Source organism: Hippocampus bargibanti, linkage group LG02, assembly GCF_051943395.1.
Source record: "Hippocampus bargibanti isolate YZ-2025 linkage group LG02, ASM5194339v1, whole genome shotgun sequence".
NCBI classification, from domain to species: Eukaryota; Metazoa; Chordata; class Actinopteri; order Syngnathiformes; family Syngnathidae; genus Hippocampus; species Hippocampus bargibanti.
In genome coordinates, this window is record NC_142735.1 from 32,277,260 (window position 1) to 32,296,306 (window position 19,047).

The 19,047-nt window shown below is 40.8% G+C and overlaps 2 protein-coding genes across 10 annotated transcripts in view; both read right to left on the minus strand.

Moving 5' to 3' along the window:
* ccna2 (cyclin A2) lies at nt 1–8,305 on the minus strand. Its single transcript, XM_089018484.1, has 8 exons — nt 7,767–8,305; nt 5,990–6,236; nt 5,798–5,907; nt 3,504–3,727; nt 3,229–3,433; nt 703–816; nt 478–611; nt 1–392 (listed from the first exon to the last, which is right to left on the minus strand). Exons 1-8 carry the CDS (start codon nt 7,971–7,973, stop codon nt 341–343), a joined length of 1,293 nt encoding a protein of 430 aa, XP_088874610.1. The 5' UTR covers nt 7,974–8,305; the 3' UTR covers nt 1–340.
* A 737-nt stretch (nt 8,306–9,042) lies between these two features.
* bbs7 (Bardet-Biedl syndrome 7) overlaps nt 9,043–19,047 on the minus strand; it is a 68,925-nt gene continuing 58,920 nt past the window's right edge. For 5 of the 9 annotated variants that reach the window (XM_088991052.1, XM_088991056.1, XM_088991054.1 and 2 more), the window contains 4 exons: nt 18,580–18,689; nt 18,404–18,507; nt 10,936–11,059; nt 9,043–9,899 (listed from right to left, as the gene is read on the minus strand). In XM_088991052.1, the coding sequence (XP_088847178.1) occupies nt 9,766–9,899; nt 10,936–11,059; nt 18,404–18,507; nt 18,580–18,689 (472 nt within the window). In that variant the 3' untranslated portion in view covers nt 9,043–9,765. Of the gene's footprint in view, nt 11,060–18,403; nt 18,508–18,579; nt 18,690–19,047 lie in introns of all 9 variants that reach the window. The other 4 variants (XR_016114306.1, XM_088991058.1, XM_088991057.1 and 1 more) reach the window with 4 other exon arrangements.

Below are 19,047 nucleotides of genomic sequence, written 5' to 3' on the forward strand. Positions count from 1 at the left end.
TGAGTTTTAAAGTGTCAATTTTATTAACAAGAGCCTTAGTTGACAGGGCGGCAAGATGACCTCAAACCATTTGTCAGTCACTCAAATGCAGTGACAGACAACTGACAAACATGTTGAATGTGTAAAATAATCCGCCTGCTTGAAACAACTAGGTTGACTTGGGGGAAGGGGAAAAAAACACCCAGTCATTACAAAAAACCAGCTTGTATTTACACCTTGGTCTGATTATTAAAATCAGATTAAAACCTATGAACAGTGGAAATTGGTACAAATACTTGCAAGAATAATCCAAATGGAAAAAGAAGTGACATGTGGAAGAAGAAATCTCAAAAGGGGGTGTTCAGTCAAATTGTAGAGTCGCTGGGGGTTCAATGGTGGAAACTTCATGATGCCTGAGAGAACGAACACATACGAATCACTTAAAAAAAGAAAGAAAAAAACGACACTTAAAATGATGCTTGTGGCATTAACCCTTACTTTGAAGTCTTGTACTTCTCCCTGATGGACTGCTGAGCATGCTGCGGTGCGTTCAGGTACATCTGGTGAAGATCATCCACGCATGGCCTCAGGTCCTCCAGAGTGTAGCCAGTCTTCTCCACCAGAGACTTGGGCTGCGACAGATCATTGTTTTGGTGCCAAAGCTTAAAAGCTGATTGCAGATTAAAAAAAAAAACAACAACAACAACAACAAGAAAAACATACCCACGATGCACCGGCGATGGTGCTGTTGGCCAGGATGTAGGCAGCGGCAGCAGTCTGGGAAGGAAGGTACTTCAGGAAGGGGTCAGAATCCACCAGGCTGAGCTCGCAAAGATACTGGAGAGTAAACATTGATATAGCATCAAATCAAGAACGATCAATACCTCGGCTTACGAACGCTTTCAGTAACGAACTTTTCGCCTTACGAACATTAAATTCCCGAGTATATAATCTTGGCATACCAACTAGTTTGAGGGAAGAACACCAAACCACACGGTCGAATAGCGTCAGGGTGGCTGGCGGACTAGTTTTCCACACCCACTTCCTTTCAGTGTAGACGTGGTTTATTATCGAGTGGAGTACTTTTGCCAATATGGGAGTAAAAAAAGACCCCACCACAGGCTAGTGTTAAGTTGAAGAGGGCACTAAAGAAAATGATGGTCCAGCAGAAAAAGGAGATCATCGGGAAACACGAACGAGGTGTGCAGAAACTGATTATTCTCATTTTTAATGGTTCCCTATGGGAAATTCATGTTTGGAAGACACACTTTTTGCCTTCCACACTTTCTGGGTACAAATTAAGTTCATAAGCTGAGGTATCACTGTACATTATTGGAAGTGCTCAAATCGTAGACTTTCTAACGAGGCGTTTAAAAATGAAATGTATTATAATTTTTTTTTTAAAGGGCCGCGGTGGCCCCCTTGTGTCTGAAAAAGAGGGCCAATTCTAAAATGGATGGGGCCCATTGAACTAGCTAGAACCAAAATACATTCATTGGATCATGTTTCTAAAGCGCCAATGGACAAAAAACAAAACATTTGACTAAAATGTATTTTTCTAAGATATCAACAAATAATTTTAATTCAAGTCAAAGAATTCCTTCATCCATGAAATAAACAAACATTTTCTATTTTCTTTAGTTACTACACATGCAATGCAGTGCTATATTGATATTCACGAGTATTACAGAAAAGACAAAGAGAACAGACCGAGCACAATATTTCTTATTAGCGTTGACTAAAGCTAATTTCTTAGCGTCGATTTAAGCTAATTTCTTAGCGTCGACTTAAGCTAATTTCTTAGCTTTGAAGATTTACAATATGTTGCAACAGCTCTGAAATAATTCCATTCATTCACTACATTGGAATCATGTGTTTGTTTGCTGCCTGTTTTTTTACAGCTTTACACCTGTTTTCTAATAATAATAATACATTTCATTTATAAGCGCCTTTCAAAACTCAAGGTCACTTGACAGTCACAGGATCCATTTTTCTGTGGGTGAGCAGCAGCAGCAACAACACGCGCCAGCGTTCACCCAACCTGGAAGTAACTCAAATAGATATAAAGCGAGCTAGCTAGCCAATACATAGCTAATAGCCAATAGATAGCTAGCCGGTGAGGGAGCTAGATAGCAAATAGGTAGCTAGCGAGATAGCTGGATAAATAAATCAGGAACTTTTGGGAAAAAAAAAAAAAAAAAAAAAAGCTTTTCGATGCACCATACAGTCCGGAAAATATGGCACACATCCGATTTTAATAGCATAGATCGATGTACGTCACAACATTGTGAGGGAATTTGGTTTGCCGTCTCTGCATCGGTTTCGGTAATGTACCATGGGTAAATGAATATTCGATTATCTCTTTCGGCAATTTTCAGCGGATCACGGAAAAGCCAGATGTATCTTCTATCAATCACGGCTTTAGAACGAACATTTTTAAGTCATTGTTGTTGTAAATTTGATTCTTTAATTACCGTATTTATTCGAATATAACGCGTGAAATGTTCTACCTAAAAAGAGAACTCAAATTTTATAAACGAGGCCTGGAAAAAAAAAATCCTATACAGCGATACCTCGGTTTACGAACCTCTTGGCTTACGAACTTTTCGGTTTACGAACGTTAAATTTATGAAAACTTTACCTTGGCATATGAACTATTCTTTGGGATACACACGGAGCGCCACAATGAGTGATGTGTCATTCGTGAACGAGCCCGTTCTAACAAGAAAATGGCGGCCACTGTTTTTGTTCTCTATTCCCCACCCCAGTCTTTGGTTAAACAGTGAAATTTGGACTTGTTTCAACTTTGATAGTTCAAAGAGAGTGTGGAGACTGCAAGGTTAAAATACCCCATCAATCTGGCTCCACAAATAACCCACTCATTGTGGCGCTCCGTGTGTTTCCCGAAAGATAGTTTGTATGCCAAGATTATATTCGAGAATTAAACATTCTTAAAGTTGCACAAAACCGGGTTAGATGGAGAACATTGATTCGCTGTGGTGACCCCTGAAGGGAAGTCAAAAGGAAAAAAAATTTAAAAAAAAAGTGTTCGTAAGCCAATATATTACTGTATGTCCTATGTGGCGCGGATCATGTAGCAATGTGTGCTAATTGCAATAGACAGTTGCGCCAGTGGCTGTCAAAATGCATTAATGGCGCAAGGTCGTTCCATATACATCCCTGTATCGACGCACGTTTCCAGGAACAAGTGTGAGGCAAGTCATGTTTCCGAAGGTATTCGGGGCTCACCATGGCGAGGCTCTCCACATGCTTGCCGGCAGGTTGGTGGAGAAAGTACTGTGTGAGGAACTGGTTGATGGTGGGCGCCGCCAGATTGAAGGAGAGTACTTTGAGAACCAGCTGCTCCATCCTCAACACCTGCTTCTTGGTGTACGTGTCATCCGTGATGTAGACAAACTCCGACACCTCGGGGGGGTAGATTTCCTCGAATTTGCTGCATGTACGAACAAACGAGGTAGAGCAACGTGACAGAATGGGCGACGGCGCAGTTTAAAATAACTTACGATGCCAGCAGCATGGCAGCGGTGCCCACCAGCTGCAACTTGCCACGCAGCACCGACATGGATGACAGGAAGCGATCGATGTAATTGACGGCCAGGTAGAGTGTCTCGCTCTGGAGTTTGTACTCCTCGCCAACCTCCACCAGCCAGTCCACCAGGATGGCACGCATGCTGTTGGTGATATCGGGCTGCTTCCTCATGTAGCCCGACCTCGGACGGCACTTCACCTGCAGGACAATCCGGACAAATTGAGGATGAGGGGCTTGTGTTGTTCGAGGAATAATAACAATAAATAATAATAATATATTTCACTGACAAGCACCTATGAAAACTCAATGTCATAGGATAAGTTTTTATTGTGGGTGGCAAGCGGCAGCCGCACACGCCAACATTCACCGGAAGTAACTCAAATAGATAGCTAGCTCTAGCTATTAGCTCCCTACCTATTTGCGTTCCACTTGACAAAATAAAACCACAAATTCAACACAGCTAATATAGCTAATCGATATCTAGCTAGATAGTTAACGATAGCAAACAAAGCTAATAGATCAGAAATAGATACATATCTAGGTAGCTAGTTAGATACTTAGCTAGCTAGATAGCTCCTGAGGTAATGAGATAGATATATGGATAGCAAGATAAATTAGCTAATAGAGAGCTAGCTTTATAGTTAATCAATAGCTAGCTAGCTATTAGCTAGATAGACAGCTAGGTAGTTAACTATAGTTAATAGATAAGAAAGATACATAGCTAGGTAGCTAGTTAGATACCAAGCTAGATAGCTAGTGAGGTCGTGAGATAGCTGGATAGCGAGACAAATTATTTAATAGGGAGCTAGCTATATAGCTAATCAATAGCTATCTAGATAGTTAATCAGAATCAGAATCATCTTTATTGCCAAGTATGTAGAACACACAAGGAATTTGTTTCCGGTAGAACACGCTGCACTAGTATCGTTGTCAAAAAAAAAAAAAACTGCTAAGTGGCACTATACAGTTCCATTTTGGCTACTGTTGAAAGAGTTCAAAGAGTTAATGGCTTGGGGGAAGAAGCTGTTTAATGATAGCAAACGGATAGCTAATAGATATGAAATAGATACATTGCTAGGTAGCTAGTGAGATAGTTGCTAGCTAGCTGGATAGCTAGATAAATTAGCTAATAGAGAACTAGCTATATAGGTCATGGATAGCTAGCTAGCTAATAGATAACCTGCTAGGTAGTTAATGATAGCTAATCGAAAGATTAGTAGATAGCAAACAGATAGGAAATAGATAAACAGCTCGAAACTAATTTTCAACGCAAACTCATATCATTTTAACCTTCTTTCACCTCATTTCCAACCCCTGGAAATGCTTGTGAATATTCCTCACCAAACGACTGTAGTTTGACTTTTCACATTTTTGTCTGTTTTTTTCCTCTCCGGCAGATGCCGTTACATGACTAATTTTCAACTAAAGCCTTAAAACTACACACAATATACCTCATTTTATGTATAATAAATGTGCTATGGTATTATAATTTAAGAAATAAACTGTACTGTAAAGTAGTTTTATTTACGTTTGTGATGGTCGATGGATTGATGAAATGGATAGCTTTTTGCATCAAGTGTCTCAAGGAACTCTGGGTTGTACATCTTAGTTGGGACATTGCAACAGCAACAGATGCAGGCAGACACGCTAGAAACTTCAGTAACAGCTGGTTCCCTTGCTTGTATGTTCTCTCCAAATTGTACAGATGGCATGTGTGGGTTATTAGTGGAGGATTGATTGATAGGATATATTAACCATGCAGTCTACACTCTGCCTTTGGACTATCAATAAAGTTGAAATGAGTCAAAATTTCACTGTTTTCTATCCATTTTCTTACCATTTCACGTTTGTTTTTTGTTTCAAGCTCTGTCGTCTCCCTTCCGTGTCTGTGTGTTTCTATAATCCCCCTCTCACTGCTGCGTGCACCCCCCCCCCTCCTCCACGGATCTTGACCAATCACAAAGACTGGGGGAGGGGAAGAGGAAAAAAAAAGCCGGCTGCCATTTTAGGAGCTCCAAGAACCGGCTCGTTCGCGAAAGACACTAATGGGTTTATCTTGATCGTTCGTCCCTGGCTCATTGCAACACACATGACTCATTGTGGCGCTCTGTGTGTTTCCCGAAAAATAGTTGGCATGCCAAGATTAGATTCTTGCAAATTTAATGTTTGTAAGGCGAAAAATTCGTGAGCTAAAGCGTTCTTAGCCGGGGTATCACTGTACATATAAAAAATGATTAATTTTAACATTGTAGCCATGCAATGTCTGACCTCCATCTCCCTTAAATATGTGTGAATCTCTGCAGTATATTCCGGCACCTCCTTGATGTCGACAGTCTTCTCTTCGCCCTCAACCACAACGGACATGTCCATGGGAGAGTCTGAAGAAGAGTCAGTTCAAGTTATTCATAAAATAAATAAATAAATTTGGAAATTTTGAACGGGTTCAGCGTTGTTACCAACCAAAGCTGACGTCCATGGCCTGTGTTGGGATGTCGAGGGTTGCCAGAGGTTGGCGCAGACGTGTGACGGCATGATCTATCTTCAGTGGAGAATCCTCAACAAGCTCCTCAACCTCTGCGGTCCTTCCACCAAATGGCTTCTTGGCACAGGCGTCAGAGGGACGGTCCACATAGATTTGGAAGTGAGGCGGCTTTGTGACTTTGCTGATTTCTTCATTTTTGCACAACTGCTGCTGCTGTGATGATTCCTGTTAAATTAAGAAAGATTTGCGCTATATGAACATTAACTTTATTGCTACTCTTACTTAAAATTAATCACATTATTAATTTCCTAATTCAAGTTACTCCCACTGTGACATGCTTTTTTTCCACGCATGTTGACTTAAGTAGATAGATCTGTGTTGTGCTTGCATCTTGACTATTTGGTCCAAATTTAAAACTATTTTGGGCTGTTATTTCAATGCATGCATTGTTGATTTTGTTTCCCCAAGATGGCAGCCGTCAGCAGGTGCTCTCATGAGCTTTGCTTTTTTTGCCCTGTTTTTGTGTTTTCTTTTGTCACTTTGTGTTGTTGTGCATTGTGTGGCATGGATACGGATTGTTTTTCAGCATTCTGGCCACCAAATTCATCAAGGAGGAGACTGTGCTGAGCAGTTGCACCTTTCAGCCAGCAGTTTTTGATTGGGAGGAATGTCTTTACAGTTTGTGGGAAACGTCTTTGTGCCCCCTGCGATTGATTGGCTGGCAACCAATCCAGGGTGTCCTCCGCCTCGTGCCCGAAGACAGCCGAGATAGGCTCCAGCACCCCCCGCGACCCTAATGAGGAATAAGCGGTCCGGAAAATGGATGGATGGGACAGGCGATGTGAGAGAATCTCTCTTCATCAATGGATGCTACAGCTTCATGTTTACTTTCAACGCTTAGCTTGCAGTCGACGTGCACATTCCACCATGACGTCCCTGAGCCACTGCTGAAAAGGATGCGTCGATCCTCTCCTCTTATCGAGAACTGCTTTATAACCAAAGAGGGTACAGCAAGTGCAGAAGAATGAAGGACTCTGTCTTTGTGTTGCCATATTATTTATGTAGTTTTCCCCCCTCCTTTCTCCTTTCTTTCCTCTAGCTTTGCTGCTGTGTTACTTCCGGGTAGAGTGAACGCTGGCGCGAATGGCTGCCGCTGCTCACCCGCACAAAAAAAATCCTGTGACTGTAAAGTGTCATTGAGAGTTTGGAAAGGGGCTTAGAAATTAAATGTATTATTATTGCACAAGCCACCACAGACAGAGACATGGGTGCCAATTGGAATTAATTTCTGATTAAGTAAACGCTTTGATTTGGTGTAGTTAAACTAAGACAGTTTGATATACCGGACAATAGGGTTATATCACAATGCCTGGTCGTGTGTTAAAAAAGGAAAGTGAGTGGTGTGTATACACTAAACATGTGACATTAACTTTAGTATTATTTCAAATTAAGAAACTGGGAATTGTTTTCTTTACACACACTAATATTGGTTTCGAAAGTAAGACACGCTGCAGAGTGAATTCATTAAGTATGGAAGTTATAAAATGGCGGACTTGAGAGGTTATGGTAGGTTATGAACTTGGCAAATAAACGCACTTTTACGCTTATAACAAGAAAGAAATAAACAGTCAAGTCAATGATTGCATTGAAGTAACTATGATAGTGCGAACTCAATTTTTATACAGGATATTTAGCTTAGCGGCAAAGCTAACTAGCGGGGAAGGCTACAAAAAGCGGGGAGAGAGTCCAACTGACCTTCTTGTGGGCGCGCTGGTTGTGGGATTTGCTCTGCAGATTGTTCTGCAGAGCCCCCAACACGGTCCTGGTGGTCGCTGGTTTGGGAGGGACGTTCTCTTGGTTCTCCGAATCTGCCGACCGTGGCTTGAGCGAACATCGCAGTCTGGCCAGCACGTTTTCTTGGTTTTGGAGGTCGATGGTCTGGCTTCGGTTTGCGCCAGACATGCTTTGGACTCTAATATTCGACCCCTCAAAGTCGATGTATGTACAACAGCGGCCTTCTTTGTGTTTTTGAGGGGGTTGGTTGGCAACAATATTAAAGACAAGACGAAGGCGAAAGTTTGCTGCGACCTTGTGGGAGATTATAAAGGCGCGGTTTCACCCGAAAGAGCAATTATACTCGGGGGTAAGGGAAGAAAGCAATAAAACCAGCAACGATTTTGACTAGTCGCAGAACTTTTTAAGGTGCCATAACATGATCCACCAACCTGCCAGGTTACTCGCCGCCCGGTACTGCTTTCTGCTTCTCCACTCAGTTCACTCGAAATGTGGAGTTGCTTTTCTCGCATTCAAGCAGCCCGCGAGGTTTGAAAGGGACCAATCGCCAGTTGGCATTGTGGTGACGTCACACGCCGACGGCAAAACAACGGGAACAAATGAATTTGATTGTAATGAATAACCGGTTTGCACGTTCAAGCACGATGGCCAACGCGCAGTCATTTGAAATTGGTTCATAATACATTGTACATCAAAATGTGACAACCTCGACTCGCCCCACCCATACATTGTAAATAGCACAGCCACCTAATGCAACATATACACAGTTGCATATATGCTTATATCTCGATTGTATATTTTACTTTTGCACTGTGTACAGTTCTCTTCTGAAACATTTTTGTGCATGCAATACTACTTTGTTTTTCCTTTCACCGCCCAAACCCTTTTAATTGTGTTGCTGTAGATTGCAAATTTCCCCATTGTGGGACTATAAAAGGCGTTCTTATTCTTATTATTCTCATAAACTAAAATCATCAATCGTGATACCTCCTCATCTTACGAACTTAATTGGTTCCCAGAAAGTGTGTGTAAGGCGAAAAGTACATCTGCCAAACATTTATTTCCCATAAGAAACCATTAAAAATGAGGATAATCTGTTCCCAGATCCCCACAAAACATAATTTTTGACTAAATAAGCCTTAAAACTACACAAAATATACCTTACTTAATGAATAATAAATGTGCTATTGGATTGTAATGAAAGAAATAAACAGTACAGTATAATAAAATCGTTTTATTGACCTTTGTGATCGTTGGTGATGCAGTTGCCCTTTGATGATATCCGAGTGAAGTTGCCGTGCTTTCTCGGCGCTAATACCCTCACTCACATTGTACCCTGCTAGCTGCTTTTTGTTAATCCTAATCAACAGAAGTTCTTCAACTTCTTCTATTGCCTGAGACCATTGTTTAGACAACACAGAAACACCCTTAGCCATACGTAGCAATGATCGACTTAGCGTAGTGGTAGTGGGAGGCTAAGTCACACAAAGGCACACCTTGTTGGTCGATGATCTTCTTTTGCTCGACCGTCATTTTCTTTTGTGTCCTCTTCAGCTTAACACTAGCCTACGGTGGGGTGTTTTTCGCACCCATAAGAGCAAAAGTACTCCACTCGATAACAAACCACATCTGCACTCAAAGAAAGGGGGTGTGGAAAACTAGTCCGCCAGCCAGCTGTTTGCCCGTGTGGTTGGTCCACCGAAAACGAGTTCGTATGCCAAGATTATACTGTCGCGAATTTAATGTTCGTCAAGCTAAAAGTTAGTAAAATAAAGCGTTCGTAAACTGAGGTATCACTGTGTAGTGGTTTATTCATCACCACACCAATATGAAAATTATATATTACACATACTGAGGCATGAGATGTGCTATAGCGAAAACAGTGGATATATATGTAAAAGAATCCTACTTGTTTAAATATAGGCAAAAAAATACAATACCTCACATGGACACAACACGATTAAGCTTCCCCGAAAAAGTCTAATAATGAATTTAAATCATAACTATCCAAGATCTCCAATAGTGATGAGACTCTAGCTTTCACATTCTGTCCTTTGAACTTGAACTTATCAATGAAGAGGTCCGTGATCATGCCTGTAGAAAGGAGAAACAACATCAGAGTCCTGTACAATAGTGATGGGTCCAGCGACACCGAGGCGTCGACGCGTGCGCCGAGCTTCTTGGGCAAACCCCGTGTCGGTGCGCGTATCGCTTTAAGAAAGTCACGTGACCACTACCGGAACCACTGTTGCTATGGGAACCGGCACATTCTTTATGACGTCATTGTTAACCTTTTTGGAATTACGTTGTCATTACGTTGAAAGAAATGTACCGAAACACTCACTATAGAATAGTTATAAACTACAACTTCGGGAGGTTCATATTGTATTAAATGTTCGGTAAAAAAATAGCAACAGTTTTCCCCTCCTTTCTGGATTCTGTTCTCCGTCGCCGAATAATGAGGTTGCAGAATATAATTAGGCTTTCTTGTAATGTAAACAAAGTGATCTCCTGAGTTACCAGTCGGACAAGGACTTGTTGACAGGGGGGTGTTGCTTTTTCAGCACGGAAATCAAGTTTGGGTCGTATTTAATATTTAAGTACACGTTCAAATACATTCTGAATGAACTGGTCGCTCAATACAACGTGAGTTAAAAAAAAAAAGAGTACATTGGGATCGGTTAAATGTTTGAACGCAAACCCGTACAGACTTCCTCGTCATTATTGGTTTATGGCGTTAAAAAAAAAGTTAAAAAAGTACTACGAAATGTTTCGTTTTTTATTTATAGATGTATTTATGTATTTATTTACCTATTCACCAATGTATTTATTCATTTATTTCTTTATGTAACTATTTTTTGTTTATTTATGTATTTACCTATCTTTATTTTCAGGACTATGTACCTTGCAAAGATTAAAATGTGTGTTGACAGATGACAGTGTCAGACGACCCTGTCAAATGTTTCATGCAAGTCCACCAGGTGTCAGTATTCAGCAACAGTCTTCAGCAACACAGTGTCAATACAGTGTGTCACTGTGTCGAAACGATACAGGATGCCTCATCTACCCATCACTCCTGTACAATCATGACGAATAACACAAATGCCAAGTAGGAATGATGAAGTATCACCGTAAAGCCTCTCCAAATGCGCCGGCTGCTTTTTGTACTCCTCCAGCAGACTGGCTGATTGGTCAAGGATGGTGCGATATTCTGCCACCAGGAAGTCAGCGTTGCCCTCGTGAAGCTCCAACTCCTAAACCATCAAAAGACAAAACAGGAATTATGAGAAGATAATGATCTGAAGTTAGAATTTAGAATTATTCATTTGTTTTGGACACTAGCTTTGGATTGGGGTGAATTTGTTCGTAGGAATTTGGAAGCACAAGGCCTTTAATTCTTTCAAACAAAACTGGTGTGCAAGTTGGCCCACTTTTGTGTCTGAAGAGGGGGCCAAATTCAAAAATGAATGGGGCCCGATTTAACTAGATTGCCCAAGTATACAAAATAGATTGATATAAACCAAAATACAGTGATACCTCAGTTTACGAACCCCTTGGCTTATGAACTTTTCGGTTTACGAATGTCAAATTTATGAAAATTTTACCTTGGCATATGAACTATTTTTCGGGATACACACAGAGCTGCCACAATGAGTGATGTGTCGTTCGCGAACGAGCCCGTTCTCCTAACAAGGAAATGGCAGCCAGCTTGTTTGGCAATTTGCATACTCGGCACGGCAGCCAATCAGAAGCCTGTTTCGTGCTTCGGACTATACCGTGACTGTAACGTGTACTTGAAAGTTTTGAAAGGCGCTTAGAAAGAGAAGTCCACGTGGCTTGTAGCAATTTGAAAAAAATGTTTGTTTTTTTCTTGAAGATGTTGTCAGCCACCCGGGCCGAGACGTTTTTTTTTGTAACTTGCATCTTTATTATTTTTATAACATTTAAAACCATTTGCAATTTAACATTTGAATACAGAATGCCTTATGGCCAAATTGTATAACAACATCCTCTTGTAACTGCAAATTATTCAACAATGAAAACAACCAAACAACAAAATTAAAACACAGCAATAACAATAAAGCAAAAAAAAGATAGATAATGACAACTTTCCCCTATTTTGGATTTATATTTGTGAGCTATCTTGACTGTATGGTTTGTGGTGTCGTTCGTTCAATCATTTATTTGATTGTTTTTTATATTCATCCCATTTTTCCCATCTTGTTTTAAACTTCCCCGCTTGCACCCTCAATATGTGTGTGAACCTATCCAACTCAAATATCTATTCCACTATTCCGATCCATTGGTTCTTTGTTGGTGGGTCAGTTTTAAACCATTTTCTTGTTATGGCTTTCTTGCTGGCTATCAGCAACACTTTTATCAAGTACTCATCTCTTGTTTGCACGTTTTTCTTGATTTAGGTCAGCTAGATACATCACCAAGTCGGTCTTTGGTATTTCATAGCCAATTATCTTTTTCAGTTCCCTCCAAACTGTCATGATTTGGTTGGCGACCAACGGGGGCGCTGTCGGCCCCGCCTACACCTGCACAGGTGCTGGTCGTCCCGATCAGATTGGCGACCAGCGGGTAGCGACGTCAGCCCTGCCTGCAGCCTCGCAGGTGCTGGTCGTTTAATCATTGACACTTAAAAGGACACCCGGCGCGACCATCCGGTGCCGGTTCATTGTTTGTTTGCTGCTTGTTTGCTGCATGCATTGTGTATGTGTTTGTTTAACCTTGGCGGACTTTTGCTTTTGGTCTTCTTTTGATACTTTGTATTTTTTCCATTCAGATGATGATGTTTAACATTTTGTTCCTGCTGACTTTATTTTAATACAATTTGTCAAACAACCTCCTGCTCCCTCCTGCCTGCTTTTTGGGATCCGCACCCGCCATCACCACCTCGCAAACCGTGACACAAACTTCTTCTCAATAACCTTTCAACTTTTGACATTTCCAAAATATCTGTGCGTGATCTACATTTCTTACCTATCCACATAGCCGCCAGCACTCGTTCTGTCCTGATTTATATTTCCCGGTCATCTCCGGGGTCGTAAAAAATCTTATGATATTCTTCCAACCAAATTCTCTCCAATGTCTTAAAGTGGTTGTTGATTGTTGTATTTTGCACATATTTGACCATTCTTCTCTGTTATGTTGGTTTGAAGTTCCTTTTCCCATTTCTTTTTTTATGTATAGAGTTGAGTTGCCTCTGTTCATCAGTAGCCCTTTATAAAGGGATGATATTACTTTATTTTTCCCTCCTTTATACGCATCCGTCATTATCTGTATTATGTCGTTTCTTTTAGTTGACGTCTCCATTTTTATTGCTTTTGTATAGTAATCCCTTACTTGTAGATATCGGAAGTGGTCGTTCCTTTCTAAGTTAAACCTCTGTTTTATGTTTTGGAAGGTCGGTATTTCTCCTTTTTCTATTATCGTACTCATTGCTGTGATACCTCTCTTTTCCCATCTCTTGAAGCCCTTGTTTTTTTCCTCGTCATATGATAGCCACCTCAGAATTTTTGTCTCCTTTATTAGTTTATTTTCTTTTATTATGGTATACCAAATATTCAAGATGAATTTCGTTATTGGGTCCATTGAGTCTTTCATTTTCCGGAACAGTCGTCTCTCTCGCAGCAGTGTTTGAATTGGGTAACCCTCTTTTGTTTCTTCAATTTCTTTCCATTTGGCTTGATACTCGCCATTACACCAACATGTCACTGCTCTGAGCTGTGCTGCCCGGTAGTAATCTTAAATTATCTTAAATCTTAAGTAATCGTAAATTTGGCATCCCCAATCCACCCTTTTCCTTTGGTAACTGTAGTGTCGTCAGTCTAATCCTTGGTCACTTACCTCCCCAGATAAATCTTGTGATCAGTTTGTCCCATTCCACAAATTGTTTTTGTGGTATGGGTATTGGTAGCGACTGGTAGAGATATAGCAACCTCGGAAGAATATTCATGTTCACTATTTCAATCCTGGATCTTAAATCGAGGATGGGTGTTGACCATCACCCCCATGTCTGCTTTTATGGCTTGTTTAATCTTTGTATAGTTTGGTTCAAACAGTTTGTCTATGTGCTTTGTGATGTACACGCCAAAATACTTTACCCTTTCAGCATCCCACCTTAATTTGTATTTTCCCTTAATTGACTTTGATGGAGTGTAATTTAGTGCTAAGATTTGTGTTTTTGTCACATTCAGTCTATATCCTGAGTAATGTTCATATTCCTCTAGTTGTTGCATTGGGAGGCTATCTTCCGGTTGTGTCAAATATGTTATCAGATCATCAGCAAACAGGCTGAGTTTATGTTCCGAGTCTCTCATCTCCACGGCCTTGATGTTGTGCTTCTGTCTGATTGCTTGGGCTAGGGCAGGTTTTTTAGCGTCACACATGTTGTTAGCTTCTTTTGAATCTTTCTTCTGGGCTGACGTTCTGTGCATCTATTTTGGGAAATGATATGCAATTGCACGACTTTATAACGCTTGCGAAAGTCCGGAAGAAAGAAGCAGACGTCTGATTGGCTGCCGTGCCGAGAATGCAAATTTCAACTGCAGGTAGCCTATGTCTGTGTGCTTGGCGACGGTACACGTGTACTGTTTGCGCGTGAAGGCGAGGGCGTCCGTGGAGAGTTTGCAGAGTGCGCGGTCAGGACAATCCATCCATGATTTAGCGGAGTTTAACACAAGTAGGTATTATTGAGCTTGAATATTTCGTTGTGGAATAATATGTTTTGAATGTTGACAGTGATTCAATTTTTCAATAAATGTTGATTTCTTAACTTTGCACCATCGATTGAAACTTATTAAAAACAGACGCAATCTTAATAAATCACAGTGCATATGTTATTTTAATCTATTTCCATTTGCTCCTCCCAGTATCTGTGAAATAGTCTGTCAATGCCATATCTTGCATATTCCTTGAGACAAATTTATTAATTGATCAGGGATATTTTTCACATTTGAAAGACAGTTAATAAATTGGGTTGTAGTGTTCTTACTGTGCTATGAGGTTTGTGCACACTACGTTTAAAGGACAACCGGCACCATTTTTTTGTTTCCTACTGACATCAGAAAAACGTTTTATAGCATCTAAAATACCCAAAACACGCAGGCTGATATTTTTAGTCAAATGAAATACACCAATAAAAATGACTTCAAAATGAATCCGGAAATGGCGAGTTTCAGAAAGTCCCACCCCCTTGTTCGTGACGTCACGCCAAGATGACTTGCCTTGCTCGAGAATCAAAACAATAGCTTCAGAGTCGGAGAAGATGCTTTCTTGTTTCTCATCCAGTTATGAATATGATTCAAATAGTTCTGAAGAGGAAAGCATAAATGTTTGCAATTGATTCAAGGAATCCTCCCATGTCAATTCGAGCCGTCAATGACAGCAATGTAGCACCCAGAAAATGCAGAAGATGGCGCCCAAGCTCCGTTGGAAATGGGCTGATTTGTCTGCTGGGAATTTGTGTCAACTAGTGTCAAATAGTAGTCTTGGTGCAACACACAACGATTCACCATCACATTATGTGTTTTCCTTCTAATTTTGCCATCAACACGCATCAACACGAAGTTTTCAGACCAAACAAAGTATCGCAAAATGCATTGTGTGTCGCTTTCTCGGTCAGGGGCGGTCCAAACGTGACGTCACATGGGGATCGTCATCAACTCGAAAACAAGACTTCATGAATAATCAGCGCGAGTCTTAAAACGTAAACTATAGCTATATGCTGTGGACTCTTTGTAAAATACGCTCAGTCGAAGTCATTTGAAGTGATTTTATAAGTTATGGACATAACTTGTTCGGAGGCGTCGATTGTCCTTTAATTCTTTAGGTTTAGTATTTCCGGCCCAAACACTCTCTCCAAATACTCCTGGCCCGGCCCCTCTGTCAAATTTTAGAACCCATTGCGGCCCGCGAGTCAAAAAGTTTGCCCACCCCTGAGCTAGGGGTTCAATGAAGATATTGAATAATGTTGGTGAGAGGCAACATCCTTGTCTTGTCCATCTTTCTAGTATTATTCGGTCTGTCAAGCTGCCATTCACTTTCACTCTTGCAGTTGGCCCATTATATAGTGTTTGTATATTTCTAATTGAATCTTTGTGAAAGCCGCATTTTCCCATGACTTGGTCTAGATAGGCCCAGCGGACACTATCAAATGCCTGTTCTGCATCCTGGCTCAGCAACATTGCACTTGTTCCTGCCTCATGGATCACCTCCACTATGTGTATAGTTTTTCGTATATTATGTTATATTATGTTATATTCGTCCACCCCAGGCCAAGTCCCGTTCCCATCAGGCCGCCGCCCGTATGCTGGAGAGGCAGCGGTTGCCGTCTCCACCATTGTTCCCTGGCGAGTGGACCTTTTGGGAGACTGTTAAGACTTCTGGAAGCAGCCCCTTGAAGGGGGGGTACTGTCATGATCTGGTTGGCGACAAACGGGGGGCGCTGTCGGCCCCGCCTGCACCTGCACAGGTGCTGGTCGTCCCGATCAGATTGACGTCCAACGGGTAGCGACGTCAGCCCTGCCTGCAGCCTCGCAGGTGCTGGTCGTTTTAATCACTGACACTTAAAAGGACACCCGGCACGGCCATCCGGTGTCGGTTCAATGTTTGCTGCTGTTTGTTGCATGCATTGTGTATGCTGTGTATGTGTTTGTTTAACCTTGGCGGACTTTTACTTTTGGTCTTCTTTTGATACTTTGTATTTTTTCTGTTCAGATGATTTTGATGTTTTACATTTTGTTCCTGCTGACCTTTATGTTAATACAATTTGTCAAACAACCTCCTGCTCCCTCCTGCCTGCTTCTTGGGATCCGCACCCGCCATCACCACCTCGCAAACCGTGACAATAATATTGCTCAAATGCTTCCTCTATTTCCTTTGGTTCTTTTAATATTGTATTAGTTTTGGGGCACCATATCTTGCGTATTGTGTTTCGCGCTTGTTGTGTCCTCAAGCTTCTTGACAGTAATTTATTTGCTTTGGGTCCTCCTTCATAGTAAATCTGTTTTACAAAACGCACTTTTTTTTCCACTTCTTTTAATAATATTCGATTTATTTCCCTTTTGGTTTCTGTAATATTTGTTAATATCTCTGTATTGTTTGTTGTTTTGTGGTGGTCTCCTAGTTCTTTCAATTGTCTTGTTAATGTTTTATATACATTTTCTCTTGTCTTTTTACGATGTATTGCATGTGATATACATTTCCCTCTTATAACTGCTTTCAGCGCATCTCACACAATATTTGGATTCACTTCTCCATTATCATTTTCTTCCTTATATTTGATTATATCCCCTTTAGTTCCTGTACTAATTCGTTGTCATTCAATAACCCTGTGTTCAATCTCCAAGTTGTGTTTTTTTTCCATCGTCCCTTTGACCACGATATTTCTGCCTCCTTTATCTTTTAGTTCTTTGTCAATTTCAATTTTCACTGTGTTTTTTATTAATATAGCCACCTCTCTCCTGTGGCTTTCTTTAAATAAACTATAGAATGTATGAGTGTATCCATTCTTCTTCTTTCTTGTAGGAAAATGATTTGTATCTCTTCCTTTCTTAGTTTTGTCAACAGTTTCCCCCTTTTTACTGGGTTGTTGATGCCGTTCACATTTAATGACACCACTTTAATATTTCTATGTTGTGTTGTAATTATTAGATTTTTCTTTTGTTACCCATGTGTCACTGATCACTATATAAGTACAAACAATAATAACGTTAAAATACAAAAACATATATATTTCGCTCCAAACGTGGACTTCCAAAGCATTTAGGGGTTCCCAATTTAAATCCCCTTCACCCTGTTGGTGGGTGAGGGGTGTAGCCTCTCCTAATGAGAGGGCCCCTCGAGTGGCAGAGATCACCTCCATTGCATACACGTGTGCTGTTTGCGCGTGAAGGCCAGGGCGTCCATGGCGAGTTTGTAAAGCATGCGGTCAGGACAATACATCCATGATTTTGCGGCGTTTAACACAAGTAGATATTATTGAGCTTGAGTATTTCGTTGTGTAATAATATGTTTTGAATGTTGAAAGTGATTACATTTTTCAATTAAAGTTGATTTCTTTAACTTTGCAACTTTGATTGAAACGCATTAAAAACAGACGCAAGCTTGATAAATCAGAGTGTGTATGTTATTTTAATCTATTTACATTTCCTCCTCCCGGTTTCTGCGAAATAGTATGTAAATGCCATCTCTTGCATATTCCTTGAGACAAATTTATGAATAATCCAATGTGTTGAGAAAGAGTTAATAAAAAAGTTAATAAAGTTGGTTGTAGTGTTCTTCCTGTGCTATGAGGTTTGCACACACTACATTTAATGCTTTAGTATATCCGGCCCAAATACTCCCTCCAAATGCTCCTGGCCCGGCCCCTCAAATTTTATTGTGGCCCGCGAGTCAAAAAGTTTACCCACCCCTGCACTAGATGAACGTTTTTTTCCCCTAAAATTTCAGTGGGTGCTCCTGATTAGTTTTGCAGTCACGTTTAGGAGCCCGAAACCCTTGACATTTTCTCTGTTAGATACACACGCGTACAAAAAAAAATAGTTTTACGTTCCAACAATGGCCGTAAACATAATGCTCAGACGTACTTTCAGTGCATCGATGAGCTGAACTTTTCTTGCTAACACCAGCTGGTACTCCAATTTGGGGTGGATCATCTTGAGCGTGTGGCTCACTGAGTCGTCGTTGATATCTGCAGTGGAACAGAAGCACCTTTAAACTGGAAAAAGAACTTGAGGAGAATGACAATTAGCTGGCAGCCCACCATAGGAAATGTTCAGGTTGATTTTGCGTTTGGTGGCCTCTTTGGAGAGGACATCGCTCAGAATGGAGATGGTGGAGATGTTGTCCGACTTGAAGTGACCCTCCCCTTTGCTTTAAAAAAAAGTGCCAAACATTTGGATTCACATTTAAAGAACAACCTACACCTCCGGACAAGTTGCGTCCATAATTTGTAAAATGACTTCAAATGACTTCTACTGAGCGTATTTTACAAAGATTCCACGGCATATAGCAAAAATTTTACGTTTTAAAACACACACTGAATATTCAGGAAGTCTTGTTTTCAAGTTGATGACGATGCCTGAAGTGACGTCACATTTGGAACGCCCCTGACCGAGAAAGCGACACACAATGCATTTTGGGTACTTTTTTTCCATCTTAAAACACCGTGTTGGTCGCGAAATTAGAAGGAAAACTACATAAATAATGCGATGGTGAATCATTGTGTGTC